General features: G+C 51.9%; 8 protein-coding genes across 8 annotated transcripts; 3 read left to right on the top strand and 5 right to left on the bottom strand.

Moving 5' to 3' along the window:
• Window positions 1-162: 162 nt before the first annotated feature.
• BO82DRAFT_303515 (dynein family protein) lies at window positions 163-2,936 on the bottom strand. The gene is made up of 6 exons (XM_025632158.1): window positions 2,429-2,936; window positions 2,151-2,315; window positions 1,667-2,049; window positions 1,510-1,603; window positions 838-1,457; window positions 163-769 (listed from the first exon to the last, which is right to left on the bottom strand). The coding sequence occupies exons 1-6, from the start codon at window positions 2,586-2,588 to the stop codon at window positions 620-622; spliced, it is 1,572 nt and encodes a 523-aa protein (XP_025494963.1). The 5' UTR covers window positions 2,589-2,936; the 3' UTR covers window positions 163-619.
• A 288-nt stretch (window positions 2,937-3,224) lies between these two features.
• BO82DRAFT_276572 (uncharacterized protein) lies at window positions 3,225-4,186 on the top strand (the record flags this gene model as incomplete). The annotated part of the gene is made up of 2 exons (XM_025631148.1): window positions 3,225-3,280; window positions 3,346-4,186. 2 exons carry the CDS (start codon window positions 3,225-3,227, stop codon window positions 4,184-4,186), a joined length of 897 nt encoding a protein of 298 aa, XP_025494962.1.
• A 335-nt stretch (window positions 4,187-4,521) lies between these two features.
• BO82DRAFT_381218 (phosphatidylinositol-3,5-bisphosphate binding protein HSV2) lies at window positions 4,522-6,028 on the bottom strand (the record flags this gene model as incomplete). The annotated part of the gene is made up of 5 exons (XM_025637830.1): window positions 5,852-6,028; window positions 5,717-5,755; window positions 5,530-5,627; window positions 5,079-5,435; window positions 4,522-5,010 (listed from the first exon to the last, which is right to left on the bottom strand). Exons 1-5 carry the CDS (start codon window positions 5,958-5,960, stop codon window positions 4,522-4,524), a joined length of 1,092 nt encoding a protein of 363 aa, XP_025494961.1. The 5' UTR covers window positions 5,961-6,028.
• A 562-nt stretch (window positions 6,029-6,590) lies between these two features.
• BO82DRAFT_429714 (HpcH/HpaI aldolase family protein) lies at window positions 6,591-7,870 on the bottom strand (the record flags this gene model as incomplete). The annotated part of the gene is made up of 6 exons (XM_025640564.1): window positions 7,723-7,870; window positions 7,471-7,591; window positions 7,287-7,415; window positions 6,985-7,210; window positions 6,813-6,929; window positions 6,591-6,754 (listed from the first exon to the last, which is right to left on the bottom strand). Exons 1-6 carry the CDS (start codon window positions 7,791-7,793, stop codon window positions 6,591-6,593), a joined length of 828 nt encoding a protein of 275 aa, XP_025494960.1. The 5' UTR covers window positions 7,794-7,870.
• Window positions 7,871-9,108: 1,238 nt separating this feature from the next.
• BO82DRAFT_429713 (T6SS phospholipase effector Tle1-like catalytic domain-containing protein) lies at window positions 9,109-11,699 on the top strand (the record flags this gene model as incomplete). Its single annotated transcript, XM_025640563.1, has 2 exons — window positions 9,109-9,525; window positions 9,580-11,699. The coding sequence occupies 2 exons, from the start codon at window positions 9,109-9,111 to the stop codon at window positions 11,224-11,226; spliced, it is 2,064 nt and encodes a 687-aa protein (XP_025494959.1). The 3' UTR covers window positions 11,227-11,699.
• An 827-nt stretch (window positions 11,700-12,526) lies between these two features.
• aspA (putative septin AspA) lies at window positions 12,527-14,297 on the top strand. The gene is made up of 5 exons (XM_025630682.1): window positions 12,527-12,839; window positions 12,909-13,025; window positions 13,083-13,170; window positions 13,229-13,831; window positions 13,896-14,297. Exons 1-5 carry the CDS (start codon window positions 12,815-12,817, stop codon window positions 14,131-14,133), a joined length of 1,071 nt encoding a protein of 356 aa, XP_025494958.1. The 5' UTR covers window positions 12,527-12,814; the 3' UTR covers window positions 14,134-14,297.
• A 1,327-nt stretch (window positions 14,298-15,624) lies between these two features.
• On the bottom strand, window positions 15,625-16,247 carry BO82DRAFT_210273 (uncharacterized protein). Its single transcript, XM_025630680.1, has one exon. The coding sequence runs from the start codon at window positions 16,063-16,065 to the stop codon at window positions 15,709-15,711; it is 357 nt and encodes a 118-aa protein (XP_025494957.1). The 5' UTR covers window positions 16,066-16,247; the 3' UTR covers window positions 15,625-15,708.
• Window positions 16,217-20,420, bottom strand: rom2 (putative Rho guanyl nucleotide exchange factor (Rom2)). Its single transcript, XM_025630681.1, has 4 exons — window positions 17,500-20,420; window positions 17,000-17,430; window positions 16,502-16,933; window positions 16,217-16,446 (listed from the first exon to the last, which is right to left on the bottom strand). Exons 1-4 carry the CDS (start codon window positions 20,162-20,164, stop codon window positions 16,369-16,371), a joined length of 3,606 nt encoding a protein of 1,201 aa, XP_025494956.1. The 5' UTR covers window positions 20,165-20,420; the 3' UTR covers window positions 16,217-16,368.
• Between the last annotated feature and the right edge of the window lie 377 nt (window positions 20,421-20,797).

The following is a 20,797-nucleotide window of genomic DNA, read 5'->3' as shown; positions in this document are numbered from 1 at the left end:
GTCAGAAAGTATCAAGACGAGGATTGACTCCCAGATACAAACACATTCAGCACAACAATCTTCAATTGGTATCCATATCCACAACAGAGAAAACTGAGAATGAGACTCCAGAACTGCGCTAATGAATTTATATCATTCAAATGTGACAATGGGGAACCCCGCCGCCAACCCCTTCCCGAACAATCAAAACCAGGTCGACTACGTAGAGTCAAATCCCCCTCCCCCATAATCTCTCCTCCCTGGTTCCCCTTCTTCCGGTTTCCATTTAACCCCAAACCCCCCAAAGAATTACCTAGGTACTACCTCCTTGACTCGTCAATCAATGTATCAAGTCCAGTGTCCCATACCTCAAGCCAATTTAGTATCACGAAACACAAAAACAAGATCTGCCGGGTTGTGATACAAGGCCACGCGCAGTGATCCTCGCAAAGCCTCAGCAGGAAGCCGAAAGCCATCATCATACCCGGAAGACTAATCTGAATATGTACTGGGTGGGTAGGCACGTGTAGGTAGGGTAGGGGGAGATAGCAATATTATTACAGGTTCGAGAACTTCGTGATTGAGTCAAAAACGGTTCGTGCTGCCGCTGCTGCTGCTGCTAAGCCCCTCTGAAATGACTTCAAGCCGATGGACTTCCGCGGGGACTGCCAGTGGTGCCGGGTTTTTTGACGAGGCCAGCAAAGAAGTTGGCCAGCGCTTGGTTGTGCGCTTTCTCATCGCCGGTGGCCGAGGGGGTTTCTTTCTTCTGGGATCGGCTGGCTTCTCGTTCCTGTAGATTGGGTGGGGGTTAGACGATTGACTTTTTGTTCCTATTGGATGTGACGACATTCCACTGACCTTGAGCTTGCGGAGCATGTCATCCGCGTCGACTTGGATACCACCCATGTTGAATTGTACAGGGCCAATATGCTCGTTGACCCGGCCGTTGTCGTCCAGCGGGGACATCTCCAGCTGCGGCACCTGCTTCGCTGTGCGGTCCTTCTCGTCTTCCAACTTGAGCTGTTCCAGAACCTCGAGTTGTTTTGTGAGGAAGGTTTGCATGTCGGACGTGTCGACCTCAATCTTGGTTCCGTTCATTTGGCCTCCGGGATGAGCCATCGACGTGTCCCGCTTCGGGTCCTTGATCGTCTGTTCGAAGATCGCGACCGCGCTGGTGCCGTCGTCGGTCGTCTCATCTTCCAGATCGCCGGCACTGGCGCCGTTGGTGATCGGTTCCGGGGGGTCCTGGATCTCGATGGACCAGGCGGTTGAGACGCCGTCCATGTCGAATCCTTCGCGGATGATGCGGATCTTACCCCACGAATCCCAATTCGACGGGACGAGGATCTTATCCCGGTCGATGACGTTGTGTTTAAACGATTGCCGTTTTAATAATGAGTGGATGCCGAGGGATGAGTGTAATAAGCTTTGGAGGGAGTTGGCAAGGAACGGTGTGGTGTAGATAAGTGACGCGCCATCTGTAATCGATTAGAATTCGCAGTCCGAATTGAGGGATAGTAGGTTGCATACGCTTCAAGAGCAGTGTTCTCATGAATTGGAGAATGAAGTCGAACTCTTCTTCGTGCCAGCCGTGGTCTTTCTCCAGCTTCTCGATCTTGTCGGCCTGGTTGATTCAAACAAGAGCATCGTCAGTTGTTGACCTCCCCCAGGCATCGGACCAACTTACCCCTTGACACACAACACACATGGGTATACCGAGCCCTTCGTCCCACTCGCCAGGGCCGAGAGGTATTGTTACGGGACCACCGGAGCTCGTCAGACCCTGCGCGCCGGCCGAGCTGGCATCCATGCCCCGTTTCCGATCCCTCCACTCAGTCATGTTCTCCTCCATGACGATCTTCGTCTCATCGTCGAGCGATATGAGGACATGTCTCAGAAGGCGCACCCACTCGCGCAGTCGACGCACCCAGGTCCAAGGGTCCGACCAGTCCAGGAGGATCACAACCAAGGTTTCCGGTACCGATTGTGCAGTCAGAAGCGGCTTGAGGAGGGGCGCAAAGGAGAGGGAGGGCTCAGAAAGTAAGTATGCGGAGACACGCGCCAGAATATCTTTTGTATGTAGCAGGTCCTCATTAGCATACGACTGCGGAAACGGAAGGAAAAGGGCCGCGGAGACCTGACAATCTACCGGGACGAATTCGGATGATTACCTTCGTGATCAGCGTCCAGCACATCTTGGTAAGTATATCCTAAGGCGAACTGGTTGGCCACTGGCGGTACTCGCCCTTTTCGCCGGTCATTTGACGACAAGCTGGGATCTGAAGCGTCGGCGGAAAGAGTGTCGAGGAACTCTCTTTGCGTCTCAGGTGTGCCACCTAGATTGTAGTTTTGGCATAATCAGCATTGACCGACAGATGGATTCGGGCGGAAGCACGGCCGACGGTGCGGGCGCAGTGCTGGAGGGGGGTTTAAGGGAGGGAATCCAAACCTAGGATCAAAAGATTCTTCTCTGGAAGTCGCTTTCCATTTGCGACACTATCTAGCATAGAAGACCAGATATTTTTCTTGGTGCCATCTCTGCTCGACGGCCGACTGTTGTTGCTGCCGGTCCCGAATCGGGACCCTGTATTCTGGCTCGACGCTAACATTGTCTATCCAATCTCGACCATGCTCAGCTGGCGCAGTTCATTCCAGGTCAGATCGAGGTGAGTATCTTTGGGGGGAGTAGTCGAACAAGACGCGTTGATTGCGGGAAATTCGTGAGGATAGGTGGGAGGGTTTATCGGGAACCACACTGGAGTGTCAGGGGAATCTGGCGTTGGCCGCGCAGATCTCGGAGGGCGGGGGAGGACCACAAAACAGCCCAGACGTTGTGCTCGCTCGCCCGATCGGACCGAAAGTTTTAAGTGTGCGGTGTTTCTGCCAGGGTCGCAGAAAAAAAAGAAAGGTATCTTCGTGGTTTGTCGTGTGTGTTGGTGTATGAAACTGAATCGAGCGGTGGAGGATTGAAGTGACTGCGGTTTGCCTATTCTTTTCTAGCTTGTAAACAATTAAACCCATAGGTTTGGGACGGTCTGCTGCGGGTGGGGACCTTCCCTTCTTCCCTTCCCGCGGTCAAGCCCGTGATTTCGAACTTCCGCTTGCTGCAACCTTGAGAAAGCAAGAAAGCACGACCAGCAACCCCTTCTCTTTCCTCGTTCCCTCCCCCTCTACTTTCGCAATTATTCCATATCCATGAATACTTTGACCTAGATCTTGCAGCTTTTCTTACCTGCACTTCGAACATGAATAACATCCGCCAAGTCCAAGCGCTGAACAAGCGCGAGCTTGAAAATGCCGTGTAAGTCGCCCCTTCTACCGCCGGGATTCTTTTTCTCGTCATGGTCGCTGACCAGATGCTCTCAGACCCCCAGAAGCCTCCTGGCACGCCGACTACCGCGACACCGCCTATATCTACATTGGAGGACTGCCATTCGACCTGTCCGAGGGCGACATCCTCACGATCTTCTCGCAGTACGGCGAGCCGGTCCACATCAACCTCATCCGCGACAAGGACACCGGGAAGAGCCGGGGGTTCGCATTCCTCAAGTACGAGGACCAACGCAGCACGGATCTCGCGGTCGATAACCTGGGCGGTGCCACTGTGTTGGGGCGGGTCCTGCGCGTGGACCACACGCGCTACAAGCGGCGCGATGACGAGGAGGAGACGGACAATGTCGCGAGACTCATGGGGGAAGATACGGCCGGCGGGAAGGCCGTCGACGATCGAGATACCGATGACGAGCGGACGACAAGACGGAAGCGACGGACCAGCGAACCGCGAGAAGAGGAAGCCCGCCGGCGCCCGAAGCTCAAGGAGGAACTCGAATTGGAGGAGCTGATCAGGACCCATGACGAGGAGGATCCGATGAAGGAGTTCCTCATCGAGGAGAAGAAGGAAGAGGTTGCGCGTGCGCTGGACAGGATACGATCGAGTGAGAAGAAGTCCTCGCGCAGGCGAGAGCACAGCCGCGAAAGATCGAGCCGTCACCACCGTTCCCACCGTCGCCGGTATGATGACGACCGTTCACGCTCGCGAGAAAGGAGACATCGGGATCGCCGATCGCCCGCGAGGGAATCTCGATCGCACAAAGACCGCCGCTCGACCTCCAGAACAAGGGACAGACCCTACAGAGACAGGACGCCAGTCGCGTCCAGATCACCCGAGCCGAGGCGCAACAGGGACCGAGAAGACCGCTATCGTTAGATGTCTAAAGCAAGGCTGTCTAATTATAAATTATACTACTCAAAAAGGTCAAGCCTCTATCCAAAGCAATCAAAACGCCACCAAGCAAGTGCCAGGAGCACTGCACTCGCTTCTTCAATAGCCAACTTCTGTCACTCAATATGAGTTCCATCAGCAAACTCAGTGACTATACGATATCAAATCCGCGAACGCATTGTTGGGTCGATCCTTGAGACTTTTCTGCAGTGTGGGTGTTGCCTGCAACGGAGATGGTGACTGTATGGCCACACCACAAAAACACCAGACCACGAATGTCGTTGATGAAGCTCTCAGCAAACCGGGCGGACACATACCCCTTAGCCCCCTCCTAGGTACCTCTTCCAGCCCGTTCTGGTACAATAGAGTCTGCCGTCATCGCCTTCGTGAAGAACAAATTTCTCCCATCGCCCATCCCTACCCGAGCCAATCACGAGGATGGTCCTATCATCGAGCCAGCCGATGTTCCCTTTGGACGGTTTCCCAAGCGAATTTCCCAGTGGAGGAATACTATAGGCTGATTCGGATGACTGTTCGTGGCCTATCTCAAAATGTGCAGTGGCAGATGAATATGTGTCGGAGAAGAACCCGGGTAGCATAGGAACCTTTGCCAGGAATCCCCACTTGGAATTTGAGCCTTCAGGTTTGGGCATTGGAAAGACATGCAGGGTCGATTTATCGGACGTCACGGCGAACAGCGTATTGGAAGGTGATATAGCAATCGAAAATATATCTGCTTCATCAAGACCCCGGCGTACCTCGGTTATCCTCGTGCAATTACTAGTAGAATAAATCCGGACCATAGTACCCTGGAAGAGACGTAAGTTCGAATCAATTCCTAGCCTGATGCATATGGGGGAAAGCTCGATGTTCTTACCCTCTTGCTCGCCGTGGCCAGAAGCGCGCCATCCGAGCTCAGAGTCATGGCCCGCAGAGGGTGCGCGTGTGCTGGGATGATGCTCACGTTCCCGGTCTCGAGCTCGACCAGCTGGACCTGCCCGAGGGATCGGCCGGGAAAAGCAAGTAGCTTCTCCCCCAGGCAAACCAGACCCAGAGGGTTATCCACCGTTTCGAAGACCGAGAGCTTCCGCGGCGGGATCGAGAAAGCGAAGACATGGACACTGTTCAACAGCGCGACGACGATGTGCGACTTGGACAGGCGGACACCCAGGACCGAGGTGCGGAATTCGAGGGTGATGGCGGCTTTCTGCTTTGCGTCGTCCCAGATCACCAGCTAGCCACGGAACCCTCGTCGTCAGTATAGATTCACTGCATCACAACCCAAGCATGTCGAGAGGGAGAAGGAAGGAGGGAGATTCCGTGCGCACCTTGTTCTGAGGGAACTTCGGTTGTCTTCCTCCGCCGGTGATTGCGAGGTATTTCGACTGGCCGAGCATGGTCACCAGACCAATGCCGGCGTTGAAATCTGTAGGGATGTTCAAAGCAGTGATTAGCAACCCTGACTCGATATTCAAATAGAGTATAAAGATAGAGAAGAGATGTATTGTTAAGTACCTCTGGAAACAGTAAGCTCACATGGGTCGGTTTTGAAGACTGTTCGATGCTCTGGTTAGCTTGGCTGCTGTCCCGATAAGAGAGCGACTTCCTCGAGGGAGGGAAGAGCAGCAGCACATGTGAGTGACCACTTACCACAAAACCCGGTGTCCAGGCCCACGGCGAAACATGTGTTGTCGTTGTTGAATGAGGCCGACAGTGAGTACGGCCCCACCGACTCATCGATGACTTGGCGAGTATTCATCTTGGCAACCAAGGAAGGTGGCCATCAGCGCTGGGTAGGATGGGGATAGACTCAAATAGGTATGATTGCTGGAATTCCGGGGAAGGCCAAAAGCAGATGATCGGCCGCCGGACGGGCGCTGACCTCATCGTAGCCGCCTAGCTAATGTCGCTGCCGCCTTGTAAATCAGGCCAGCAGAGATGTCAGAAAGTTGGGCCATTGTTGCCTAAAATGCATGTGAATTGGCATTGTGGGCTTGTCAATTGAAAAGTTGATGTTGAGAAGGTATATTTTGGAGTTTGAAAGGTGCGAAGAGATTATCTTGCATCAAACAATGAACGGTACAAACGGGCGTTACAATTATGATGCCTGAGGCATGACTGATGTAATATGCGAATGGTAAGTGGTTAACTTTTCCGGTAGGGAATATCTGTCTGAGTATGACTATTCATTTTGGCTACATGAAATCAGATATCAATGTCCTAATACTTGATTATAGTCAACGACAAGTCACCATGTGTTTGTGGAGGCTATCATGCTTCATCCAGCCCAGTCCCGATGAAAATGTATTCCATTCAACCCAGATGTTTATTGCGCGAAATTGTTCATATACAAATAAGAAAGTTCTATCATAAGTCATGGCCGAACCCGTTAATATCCTGACCCCGAGGCTTTGGAGCTGTCGATCTCTTTCTGACCGGTAGCAATGTCCAACTCGTTCTGCATTGCGTCGCCCAATAGTCCAACGTCGGTAATAACAGATACCATATCAAAGCCCTGCTCTATGCGAGCCCGAGCATCAACACCACCGGTACCTATCCCTGTCAGCATGTCTCGAAACCTAAATGCCGAGAAGTGCAGCATAGAACCTACAGAATATCGCCGCCCTCTTTCCGGCAGCCTTGGTGGCAGCCAAGATGCGCTTGATGGCAGCCTCATGCTCCTCGCCGCCTCTAGTGACGTTCAATTGCTTGGCAAGATCGAAAGGACCTGCGATACGCAAGTCAGCATCTCGAAATCTGCAGGGGCTCTGTTCCTGACATACCGATCAGAATGCCGTCGAGACCGTCGACGCGAGCGATCTCCTCCACGTTCTCCACACCGGACTTGGACTCGATCTGCACCATAACTATGATTCCATCCTGCGAGACCGCTTCGTAGTCATCGCCAGGCAGTACGCTCGGGAATGAGTGAGTGGCGAACAGCGGTCCGAAGCCACGGGTTCCCAGGGGTGGGTACTTGGAGTACTTGACAATGTTGGCTGCGTCGGCCTAGAAACAAGAAGCTTTTAGTACTGCTGTTTGCCACGGACGCGGAACATCACGAGGGATCATGCATTGCACGTACTGCGGTGTGGCACATGGGCGTGAGGATGCCGTGAGCACCGGCGTCAAGGGCCCGTTTGATCATCCATTCCTCACCCCACGGGACTCTGATGATGGGCACGGCTCCTTCCGATGCAACAGCATTGGTGAGCTAGATCAGCAACCGTTAGTGCGCTGAGCCTGAGTCATAAATGGAGACTCCATACGTCATAGTAGTCTCTATCCGTGATCAATCCATGCTCTGCGTCAATGAGAACCCAGCTGAATTTAGACTTTTCTGTGAAAGGACGATGAAGGATGGTTTTGGCGAGGGGAGCGCTGGGAAATCTATAAACGATGACAGAGCCGCGTTAGTTAATGGGCACAATTCAGGAGTGCGTTGCGGCTTGGACGTTGGGAAGTACCACCGCAGAGGGTAGGCTTGAGGAGATGAGGGGCAATGAGGGGTAGCAACATACGTGAGCCAGAAGCCGTGTGCCACTACAGACTGGTCGCGGAGATTCCGGGGGTTGGCAACTTTGGAGGCCATTGCGCTTGCTGTTATGTTGTAAAGTTTAATTGTTCTAGGCTGTGAAATCGGATCGTCCAGAGATTATTTTTTTTCGGGGGACTCGCCCGGGATGAAGTCAATGGAGACAATTTAAACAAATATACAGCTCGGTGCATGTCCGACCCGAAGAGCAGTTATCCGCGGTCTAATCCGGGGCCACCCCCACGTTTCCTGGATTAGTTTCCGTCTCCCCCGGCCTAAAGACATCCGAACTTCAAAACGGGGGGGGGAGACTAAATGGAGGATGGTCTTGACTCTATAAAGTCAATCGGCAGTCAACCAAGCCATATGGTTTCTCCAGGTAGTGAGATACAAGTATAAAAGTATCCTGTATGAGCACATGGCAATGCGACCGATCACTTCTATGTTTGGGAATACTCGAGGATATCGCCTATGAGAAGTCTGTGCTTTGGCATAATCAATGGCAGAATACTTGCATTGTTTGTGTTGCAGGCATTCCCTTCGACTGAGGGGTTGACCGAATAGAAACAATGCTGCATTTGAATCTGTCTTTTGATTCCCCGCCCTTTGCAGTTTTCTGCATGACTTACCGTACTGGCAGGGATTGATTGAGCTGTGGTTTGGAGAGCGATTCGGCCTTCCAAAGGAAATGACACGGGCCGAGCCGGACACTTCGCATCAACTCACACTTTGATGCACACACAACACACACACACACACATACACTCACCACAGAATCTCTCTTGATATCTCCACTCAAAATCTATGATTTTTTTAACTGCTACTTTTACATCATGACCTACCGGCTGAGCGTCTGCCCGAGTGACCTCGCTTCTATAATGAATAGATCGGGAGTGGGGGTGGCCGTGCCGAGCCGGCTGCAGTTGCCGTAACGCGCGATAGCTTCACCCGACGCATCAAATGTGGCTGATCTCTTCAGCTGGCCGATGGTGCACACTGCGTCAGCTATTATGGATTATACCACTACTCAGCGTTCAGCATGTCTCCAGACCCAGACACAGCCCCATACCTTCATAGTGTCTGAGCGAAGGAGAACGCAAGTTCACGCACGTCTCTTCCGATCTGTGTCGATCGCCGCGCTCGGCAAAGAAAAATGATAAAAAAGGACGAATCAGAGACACCAATCGCAGCTACGCCGCGTAGAGCCATCTTTCAGCTCGCTAACTAATAGTCTACAATGGGGCGAGTGCATGTTCGTGCAGAATCAGCTCCACAACTCTTTAAGATGCTAATTAAAAGGCAGTCCTCGAGATCTGCCTCCGAGGTATGTCTGTTCAAAAATCATTTCTCCAGAACAGCCTGCCCTTGAACCATGGGGGACCCCGCATCTGCGCCCGTCAACATCAATGAGATCCGTAACATTGGGACGGAACCCTTTGTGCAGATTGGAACCACTACTCTGAAGGATCGCTCTCTCCGCATCGAGGGTCCGCCAAAGCGGTTGATTATCTGCTGTGATGGATCGTGGCAGTCGTCCAACCATGGGCAGATGAACATCCCGTCTAATGTCGCCAGGCTCAGTCGTGCCATCGCTCGCTGCGGACTTGCTGATAATAAGGGAGATGCTGTCCACCAGATTGTCTACTATAACGCAGGCGTAGGTACTGGCACGAGCAAGAAGGACGACCAGAACTGGCTGGCCAACACGATGGCTGGGATTCAGAAGACTTGGGAGGGCGCGTTCGGTCGCGGACTGGAGGAAAATGTCTGCGAAGGATACAACTTCTTGGTAAGCAGGAAAACTAGTATCACAAGCGCCTGGGCTATCCTAACTTCATGCTAGGTCAACAATTGGAGTCCCGGAGATGAAATTTACATCTTCGGTTTCTCCCGGGGCGCGTACACAGCCCGAGCCTTGGCCGGCCTGGTTTGCAATATGGGTATTTGCATGCCGGATATGATGGATGACTGGTGGGCTATGTACGATGATTACAAGAAAAGGTTGAATAGGCAGAACAATTTTTCCCTTGTCTGCAATACCCACAAGATCTCTGGCCAGTGGATCGACACGTGGAGTGGGGGCTCGAAAGGTGCTACCGCGGGCCTGAAGTATGAGGATCGGTTTTACAAGAATGTCCCGATTGAAGTCGTTGGTGTTTTCGACACTGTCGGCGCTCTAGGCTTGCCCAACAATACTTGGTTTGACTTTACAAGCTACAACAGTACTGAGCACGGCTTTCATGATACAGATGTGCACCCACAGATCAAGCACGCCTTTCACGCTCTGGCGCTAGATGATCATCGAGCACCGTTCAGTCCGACACTTTGGCACCTTCCGACCCGCAACACCACGACCAAACTGATTCAGTGCTGGTTCCCGGGATGCCACATCCATATCGGAGGAGGTAGTGAGGAGACTGCGCATCATGTGGGAGATCTGGAATCCATGGCGAGCTTGTCACTGGCGTGGATGATCGACCGGGTTCGAGAGCACACAAACCTTCAATTCGAGTCTTACGAATTAACACGTCTCTACCAAACATACACCAACACTATCCTTGACCTATCGCAGCGCTCTTTCAAAAGATGGGACAAGGCACGCAGCTACAGCTACGCTAAGGTTGACGGCAAGACTTACGACGACGAAGCTGACCCCGACAATCGTACTGGGTATGGTGGCTGGGGTATGGGATACCGACCCGACAGTATGACCTTCGGTATGAGCTTCGCAGGCACCATCAATCGCACCCCGGGCCAGTACAAACCGCTCAGGAAGAATGATAAAAACGAGCCGGTTGCTCTGAATCCGGGTCTCTATTCTACCGAAGAATATATTCATCCCGTGGTTGCCTATGCTCTCGGCAAACCGTACCGGGAGGCCAACCAAGGACCGGTGCTATGCTATCAGCCGGAAGCACTGAAGAATTTCACCCGCGTCAAAGACCCCAAAGACCCAACCACCGGTAAAATCCAAGAAGGGTTCTTCTGGAGAGGAGTCTTCCCGCCTCAAGAAAAAGGTTTCCTGAAATCTAGATGGGACTCCTTTTGGGGCGGATCTCAGCCGCCTGTTGAACCGGAAGTCTTGCTCATCCCCGAAATGCCGCTGTGGAAGGATACAGATAATAATCTGCTGAATGAAAGAGACTACATGCGGGCCGACTGGCTGGCGTTCCTGGCCCCAAGATTGGGATTTCCCGGGCCGACTATAGATCACATCGACAAATTCTTGGAGAAGCACAAGGCTTCCAAAACATTGATAGAGAATTTGACAGAGCGCGAGACGAATTTGCTCTATCACCTGGCAGTCAAGGCCCAGTCTCAGCTCACTAGTGTCTGGCAGATGAGATCCGTGTCCTATAAGCTGAGGCAGAAGATACCGTCGAAGGGAAATGAGGGGAATGTAAAGCTGATGCTCGACACGGGAGCTCGCACCAGGGACTTCTTGGCTCTGCTGGACCAAGGCAAGTTGTATCCTGAAGAGGGGGCATGAGAGGCTGAAAATGTTGAGTTCGTTGGTAGTTGGTATGCAGTCTGAAATACAATGTCTTCCATTTGCAACATTCTGCTTCGCAGCTCAACATAGATCGAAAACTAGGCAGGCAGCTAAAGAGATCGTTCTATCTCAGAGACACATTGGCTGTGTAGCTAGCGTGCGTGCCCTCTTGATTCGCCTTCATCAATCAGCAAAAGGCTTTAATGCCTCAGGCAGCAAGAAGCCCGAGGCCCAATTCCCAAGGCATACGGCGGCCCACAGCGACCCACGGCGGCGATCGGAACTTTTGGTGGCCATAAACCCCTGAACTAAACCCAGCAATCATTTGATAGTCCGGCTGCAAAACAAAGACTGCCCACATTGGGCATCTGGATGCCACTTGAGGACTGGCAAAACAGACCGGTCTCACGGTTTGTCTGCTTGGAGTCAGGTACTGTACCCTGTCGCAGTTGCTGAACCATTGATTTCCCGTGGGTGCGAAATAGGAGTTGCATCGCCTGACAATAATTGATTATTGACGATCCTCAAAGCCTCCGGATCGGACAGGTCAATTATATAAGTATCATTTTGAGTACCCCATACCTACCACCGACAGATGTGTAAATGAGTAAGTGCCTGGCAGTAGTAAAACTAGTAAACTACGAATAGCAGACTAGCAAATCTGACCTCGGAGTCGTACCTGGGGTGATCCATGGGTGAACATGGATGGGGGTGGTGGAAAGAGCCACTGCACTGCGCTTGAGCTCGGTCGTACCAGAGTTACCGTGGACCACTCGCAGACAGTCTGGAGAAAAGGACCTGGGATAGTGATGATTGGTCTACCTGCCACCGGATGGGGAAAAGGGGAGTCCTGCGGGAGTGTAACTTTGGTAAGCGTATGGTCATGGGACAAGACTGATGGGTATCTCTGCCTGAGGTGTCCGGATGTGGTGGCCTTACCACCCCCTTAAACCCACTAATCAACGGCCAGTTTGACGGGGGGCGGCAGTGGGAAGGGAGACCAACTAAGAGTAAGTACGAAGTACTGTACAGTACAACGGGAAGACCAGAGCATCTCCTCAGGGGAGAGACGAGCAACAACCATCCCATCCCATCCCATCCCATTCCATCTCCATTCATTCCCCTTCTATCTTCCTTCCCTTCATCCTCCTCCTCCTCCTCTTTCTCCTCCACTACTTCCCACGACCTTCCTTTACTTCATCTTCCTCCTCTTTCCACCCCTTCCACTCGCTTGCTTAAACTGTTCCTCTAATTCTACTCTCCACCCTCATCTTCCCTTCTTTCTTTCTTTCTCCCTCCCTCCCCCCCACCTCCCTTCTTTAGCCCACCATGTCTTCCTCATTCAGCGCGGTAAGTTGTTATCCTTCCCCTTTCTATGCCCGGCCGCTCGAATTGCCTCACCCCCGCCATTACCACCACCACCACTACCACCACCCTCTTCCAATGGCTTTGGGGCACAGGTATTTTTGATCGTGTCAGCTGCTTCCACTCTGCTCTGAGTCTCAACTGTGGTTAATTCGCCTCTAACTTCAAGCCCAAGCTCCGTCGCAAGAAAAACGTCAAGAAGGGTATCCAGTTCTGTCTGATGGTCTGTGGTGCCAGCGGAACCGGTACGTTTGCAATCCGCGCAGTCACGCTCTCCAGTCCCAAAAATTGACCACCCGTTTCGATCTCCCTAGGACGCACTACCTTCGTCAACACTCTCTGCGGAAAGAAGGTCCTGGAAGCAAAGGACGCCGACGACGCTGCCAACGCTCACATTGAGGAGGGTGTCCGCATCAAGCCTGTCACAGTTGGTGAGTAGCCCACCACACTAAGTGTTTCAACGCTGGTGCTAACGCACAGCTCGACAGAACTCGAATTGGACGACGAAGGCACCCGCATCTCCCTTACCGTTGTCGATACCCCCGGTTTCGGTGACCAGATTGACAACGAAGCAAGGCAGGTGGCCCTGGCTGCACGCAATACCACTCCCAGTGCACGACTGACCGTTTCGCAGCTTTGGGGAAATCGTTGGATACCTTGAGCGTCAATACGATGATATTCTGGCCGAAGAGTCTCGGATCAAGCGTAACCCTCGCTTCAGGGACAACCGTGTCCATGTCCTCCTTTACTTCATCACACCTACCGGTCACGGTCTCCGTGAGCTCGACATCGAGTTGATGAAGCGCCTGTCGCCCCGTGTCAACGTCATCCCCGTCATCGGCAAGGCCGACTCCCTCACCCCCGCCGAAAAGGCCGAATCGAAGAAGCTGATCATGGAGGATATCGAGCACTACCGCATCCCTGTCTACAACTTCCCCTACGACATCGAGGAGGACGACGAAGATACCGTGGAGGAGAATGCCGAGCTGCGGGGTCTCATGCCATTCGCTATTGTTGGTTCCGATGAGTTGGTTGAGATCGATGGCAAGAAGGTGCGTGCCAGGCAATATCCGTGGGGTGTGGTAGAGGTCGAAAACCCTCGTCACTCCGACTTCCTGGCCGTTCGCAGCGCCCTTCTTCACAGCCACTTGGCCGATCTGAAGGAGATCACCCACGATTTCCTCTACGAAAACTACCGTACCGAGAAGCTCAGCAAGAGCGTGGACGGTGCTACTCCGTACGTATTCCTAGCCTTGGCATCATTCGTGTTCTCCGTTCGCCGACTAACACCTCCGCAACAGTACACAAGACTCTTCCATGAACCCCGAGGACCTGGCCTCCCAGTCCGTTAGGTTGAAGGAGGAGCAGCTCCGCCGTGAGGAGGAGAAGCTCCGTGAGATCGAGCTGAAGGTGCAGCGTGAGATTGCTGAGAAACGCCAGGAGCTGTTGGCTCGCGAAAGCCAGCTGAGGGAAATCGAGGCCCGCATGGCACGGGAGGCCAGCCAGAGCCAGGTCGATGTCACCAACGGAGATGCCTAAACGAAAACCGTCGAAATCCCTGGGACTCATGGAAAACGGTTTCCACATGATTGACATCTGATACCGTATGTGCCTTTGTAATGAGAACCGTGGCGCGGCAGTCGTAACTGTCTACGGGGTTAAGATTAGTCGGCCGTTTATTCACGTTAATAGCTTTTTCTCTCTCTCTTTTTTTCTCTTTTGCTTTCCTGGTTTTTCTTCTGATCTGCAAGGGAAAGGGGAGGGCAAATGCAACGTTCCGTTTTAGTACGACGATGACTGGGAACAACAAATGCTCTCTGGCTTTTCTTTTCTCTCTTGTTTACCCTTCCCACCGCCACCAACCACCCCTCTGGAAACCATACCAGACAGACAAGAACAGAGAAGAAGGGCAAAGGAACGGACATATTTTCGGCTGCAATCTTCCAACCTTCGAACTTCACATCGTCTTTCGAGAGCCACCAATCATCTAACCCCCCCGTGCTGCAAGATGTCTGGAGTCAGAAGAATAGCATCATTTTTAATCACTCACAGTTATCACTGAGGAAAGCATTTGCATAAAGCTTCGAATTTTCAACGTTGCGTTGTCCCTGGCTTTTCTCGTTCCTTTTGATCATTACTCTTTTCTTTTTTTTTTTTTTTTCTTTTCTGACTCCCCCTCCCCTCACATGAAACCCTGTCCCAGTGTCAGCAGCGCGCAGCAAGATTCCCTCTTTTGTCCGGTAGTTTCTTTTTTTCTCTCTTCCGTTTCCACTAGCTTATTATATTTTGTTGTTCTATTTGAGTTATTTGTATGTGTGTATGTGTGTGTGCAATAAACAAAAACAACCAAACAAACAAAGTAACCAACCAGACTCATGGGTTCTCTTCCTACTCCGTGCGTGCCCTTACTCTTATTTGGTCTCCGTCCCAATACATTATGTCTAGGGCTTTGGTAAGGTGGTGATCGGGTAACTTAGATTGTTCACTCCGAGCTGTAGGAAGATAGGTAGGTAGTTCGTAGATTTTCCCTCTCGGTACCTACCGACTACCATTCAACTTCCTTTGATTCAAGATAGATTTAGCTCGGTGGATTGAATAGTAAACCTATAATTACCTATTAACACGATCCGAAGGGAGGAGGGGGGGGGGGGGAGACGAAATCAGGTGTTGGGAAGCTGTAGCCCGAATATCCTGAAATATGTTGTGGCTTCTTGTTTCCACCGACATCACACTGCCTATTATTCTGCCACATTTGACTGCTGCGCGTTTACACCATCCGTGACATGCGTAGTGTGGCCCTTGTAGATATGAATGTTCCACTGTGCTGAACGCGAATCAGTGATTCTGGTGCTCCGATTTAAGGCGGGGGGATGCGTGGTGTACAGTACTGTACGGAGAGTTACTAGGTCAATGCTTACTTTGCAAGCGGAGCGGAGGCGGCAGTGCTAACTTGTTCACTTAGCGAACCCGGGGGGCTAGGCTTTGAGCTTTCAACTACCTTATATACCTCCCTTGCTGCGCGACAGAAAGCGAGGGTGCAATTGTACCAAATCCAAGGGTGGTACTCAGCAGGCTCTCTTTTAATCTTTCCCCCCAAAAAAGCGTACAACCAGTTCATGAAAGGAAAATAAAGCTATAGGCGAACTTACGCGGGTTTAGGAAGTTGGAAGCCGCGAGGAAGAGAGCTACGTAACGACTTCCCCGGATCACAGCGAGCAGGACCACATATGGATGAACAAGAAGCATGGAGTTCTTGACTAAGATAGATAAGATAGATGAGATGATAGAAGAGAAGAGGAGAAAAAAAAAGGTGCGAGAAGTGTGAAAAATGGGGATAAAAGGAACAGGTGGTATTTGCGCTTCATTGTACACAAGTCGGGCAGAGAATTTGCGGGGTCGGATGGGGGGACGCCAAATCGACCAAGGGGGTGGGTGGGTACAAAGACAGGGTAGATGGAGACGAATTGACATGGGGAGGTATTAGAGGAAGGAAAGGAGAAAAAAAATTGAGAATCTTTGGCACTAGACCTCCTGAGAGTCACGGGCAGCAAGAGATTCTGAAGGAGAATGGGGTAATGTGTTCAAGTTTAGTAACGCAGATGGATGAATGTATGCCCTCGCCATTTTTGAGCTGGCCGGGATGATAAAAACAAAGGCCGTTCTAAGCGCAGCAAAAGAAGTGACACTTGGGATGAAAATAGAACATGACACTGTCTCTCCTCGCATCTTCTTCTTCCCTTCCACCCGTTCGGGTGGTTGTTACTGATTGATAACTCAGTTTTGTGGCTTGTTCCAGAAATCCAAGCTGGCGACCACATCCTCTCCTGATTCATCTTCATAGGCATAAAGAATCTGTGACAAGGTCAGCAAATGCTCGAATCACCCGACTGACGGAGGATCGACTTACTTCTCGGGTCGACGAATGCAACATGCGAATGTTCTTTCCAGTCATAATATGCACCAGCTCGCTCGTTTCAATGTGTCGGATTTCGATGAAATTGGGCTCAAAGGCGAGAATATAAGGGTAAGAAAGCGCAAATGCGTTCGGATTGCCCTCCCAGGAGATTCTCCAATCAGGACGGGCACGCCATCCGTTGCGATTGACGAAGAATGAGAAGTCGCTGTAGTTCAATAGGAATTCGCCGTTCATGCGCTCAATGTGAATAGGCTTCACATTCTCCTTGCGTGCAACGAAGTCGAGAGATGTATCGGCCTGGTCGAGCAGAGACTGTGTTTCGGTAGTTTCAAGACTGACGACCTCAAATCCTCGGGCACAGCCCACACAGAGAGTTGAGCGAAGGAAATGAATCGAGGAAGACTCGGCCGGGATGTAGAATTCCTGTAAAACGAATGATTAGCTGCCAAGTTCGGGATGAAAAACAAAATCTGAAGGAAGGGTACGAACCTTGAAGAGCTTCAATGTGTCCTGTCCACTCTGGAACATCTTGCTGACAGCAGACTTCTTCTTACCCTTCGCCAGATTATCCATAGGCTCATAAACCTTGATGGTGGTCGACAAAGCGGAGGTTTTGACGGAGCACACCAGATGACGTCCGAGCCCAATACCAGCCTTGAAAAAGTTCGCGTGACCTTGGATCTTCTTAGGTCGCTTCGCAATAGTGTTCTGGCCTTCATGAATCTCAAGCGCATCCATGGGGTAAGAGGATAATGTCTTGTTCGACAGAACTAAGAGCAGTTGATACTCCTCCAATGTATCTATTTGAGTGACCTGGCTGACATCAAGGACACGCCGGGGTTTCGCTGACTTGTCCTTCGGCCAACGCTCGGAGAGGTAGATACCGCTGTCAGTGCCGTAGACCAATTTTCGGCCTCCGTCTGCATTCACGCCAAGCGCGGTTAGCATATGAAGAATGGGGATTTTGGCTGAGACAAGATAGAACATACCGATGGGAACAAGGCAGTTAACACGGTTAACAGATGTGAAGAAGTTCTCACAAAGAACTGTCTTGTTGTAGAAGTTGCTATTACGCTCCCTGAGTTTCCGCTGCTGCTCTTCTACCAATTCGATGAATTTCCGACGTTGTGTGGTTGATGTAGCGTACAACGTTTGCTCATAACCGCCCTTGCCAAGATGCCTGAAGGTGATAGGAAGGCCATCCTTAGTGGTGGGAGGATTTGCTGCAGCCTTGTTGGAGAGAAGGCTGGACGACGGCCGTTTGGGAATCCCCACCTTGGGTATTACCTCATCCATCTGGGCAATGACCAATAGCTCTAGCGGAATAGGTTTCCGATATACGCGATACTCCTCACGCTTGTTGACAACCTTGATTCTGACCAAGAGAACTGCGTGATCGAAAAGATATGCGGTAACCTCAGAGCTGTCTGTAGGCGTTTTCTTGAACGCCATCTTGGACAACATCTGCCGATTCTCCTCTGTCAACTTCAAGTCAACGTAATCGCCAGGACCGAATTTGAGCGCAGCATTGAGCTGCACCAGGTTGAAGTGGTTCTCAGCCCTACCACTCTCCGCGTTGACACGAGACAGGAAATCCTTGATCAGAGCAATGGCTTTAGGGATATCTTGGCGGTCTGGACTGTCCTCGGCTGTGTTTTTGAAGACTTGCTCCAGTAGGAGTGGATATCTTGCGAGGCGCGTGGTCGGCTTGGTCAGGTAACCATTCAGTTCGAGCTTGCGCGACTCCTTGAGACGCTCTGTTTCCTCTACGAACCTCGCAAATGCCGGGTTCGACGCTTTCTCCTTTTCGAACTCATATTTGCCGTACAGCTGATTGGCACCATATTTGATGAACGGATCGAACCGTGGCACGTGCTGAAGGAAGATATCACCGACCGTCTTGACAACATGACTTTCCTTTTGTCGAGCATTCAGAGCCTCGCAAAGTCCACCGTTGACCTTCAAAACCTCCAAACAATTGCCGAAGACCGTCCGAATGAATTTCTCACGCCGATGCTCGGGAATAGGTGAGGTCGTGGCATTTCCCGCAGCCCGCAATGGCCTCATCCAGAAGTCGCGCAAATACTCCAAATCCTTAACAAAGTCACGTTCCGTGTACATAATCTCAAAGATGATCTCTTGACGTTTCTTTTCGCGATCATCAATGCTGTCTGATACCTCCTTGGGAACCATATTGATCCAGAGTTTTTGATTATCGTTATCATCGTCATCGCCGTGCAGACTGCCCTTGGAAGCAGACGATCGTAGCCCAGGCTGCGGCTTCAAATTCAGCCTAGCCTGCTGTTCGAGCCTTCTGGGGCAGGCAATGGAATAGCACAGGCTATCCCGTGTACACGTCGGCGAATAGCATTCACTGAGCAGCGTGAACACACCATTGACCTCCGAGCTTGGTGCCTCTTCTCCCATTGTCTCCTTAAATTGGTAAAGTTCGCCCTGTGCATCTCGAAGACGATGGTCGTACGTCACATCGTGGAAAAACTTCTGAGCATCTAGCGCGCGGCCCAATAGAAGAGCTAGGTTCCGATCATTAGTCTTGATGATGTGTGCGATTAGATCCACTGCGTGGGCACCGGTGAATGCGTTCTGATATGACAGTCCGTTCTTTTGTAGTTCTGCGAGCGTAATTCGCTCACGGAAAACATCGGCAACACGCGAGAGCAGAGCTGGATACACCAACGGAACCTTACTCCGACGCGAGTTGCTTTGCGCAAGACCGGGTTGATTGCTTGGCTTTCCAGCCACAGTACTCTGCATGCTCATTGTTCGATCCGGCACAACGGTTGATGCCATTGACATGGAGCGCGAGTTCGTGGATCCATCGCTGGGCGGGCGAGGCCTACCATTCGCATTCTGGGCGCTGGTTGGCTCAGGTGGGTAGCCATTTACGGGCGGCTGGCTAGGGGGCCCGGATGGTTGCCTCCTAGGAGGAATTACTCGCCCTGTGCTTGTTGTGTAGGCGTGATCTCGATCCGTCGGGTACGTGGTCAACGACATGGCGCGCTCGTTCGGATTCCTTTCAGGGACGGGTCGCCCTTGAGGTGTCATCGGAGCCGCCGCGTTGTACTGCTGCTGACGAATTGCATTGGCAGAAGTGTGATTGAAGCTGCTCAAAGAGGATTGATACATTGGGGGCCCACCCATTTTCGCCATTGACCGTGACCGGTTTGAGTCCGAGTTCAGGGCGGGATGGGCCGGCATTGTCCTAGTGTAGCCCTTTGGATCTGGGTATTGTGGTCCCGTGTTCGGTCGTGAGTCCAACCGTTGAGGCTGCGGATAAGCGGAGCGTCCGGGGTAGGGCCGTGCGGGGTGCTGAGAAGACTGCTGGAAAGCCGGAGGTGCTGCGCTGCCTGAGTAAGCTTGGTAGTATCCGTTCGGAGCCCCCGATGAATATCCATTCTGCATCTGGCGTGCGGGCGGCGGTGGACCTCTCTGCATCTGTGGATGTGGGACGTGTGATGACATCGTGTGAGCTCGATCTTGAGAGAACTGGGGAGTTTGGGATGTCATCGTCTGCGAGCGTCCCGGTGGCGGAGCACCGCCAAAGATCTCAGAGTATGCAGCATCACGTTGAAAGGCAGAGGGGTGTCCGTAAGGCCGGTAATTCCGGCCTTGCTGGCCCCCTAAGTCAGCCATGGCGCCTTGTTGCTCCTCGCGCTCGTAATCGCAATGATCTGGGCTTTCGTATGGCGACACGGGTCAATCTGGTAGGTGCGACTCGATGATTTCAGGGGGGGGGAGTGGAAGGCGGAGGAGTTCGTCTCAGTACAGGTAGGGTATCGAATCCGGTCGTAGAGAGCGTGCAGTTTGTCGCAATGAAAAAGATCGTTCCAAGTCGTGGAGATGGAGAAAAGGAGAAGAGGGCGGGTTTGGGAGGGGAAAAAGAAAAAAGGTCCTCCACGGGCGATAATTTATAAGCACGTAAGAAAGAGAAAAATAAGACAAGAATAAAATGGCAAGAATGAAATAGAGAAGATATCTAAACAGAGAAGAAAGCGCCCCCGTGTATCATGCCTCAACGAGCTTGGTGGTTGATACAGGTTGATAGCCTGGGGAAAGGCGTCGAGACCGCGTGGTGTGTTGATGTGACGGTAATCGAGGTGCGCTGGGAGGAGCCTTGAGCGCAACGGCAAACCAGGACCCCTGGTTCATAACCTCAGCATTCTCCCTCTAGCTGATGGGTGGATCGACACACAGTGCCTAGACAATGCAAATCCGAAGAGACTAGGCAGAGAGAGGATCAAGAGTGGGGAGGGAAGGGAAAAAAGG

This window comes from Aspergillus uvarum (assembly GCF_003184745.1).
Source record: "Aspergillus uvarum CBS 121591 unplaced genomic scaffold BO82scaffold_9, whole genome shotgun sequence".
In the NCBI taxonomy this organism is placed as follows: domain Eukaryota; kingdom Fungi; phylum Ascomycota; class Eurotiomycetes; order Eurotiales; family Aspergillaceae; genus Aspergillus; species Aspergillus uvarum.
This window is presented reverse-complemented; position numbering and strand designations above follow the sequence as displayed.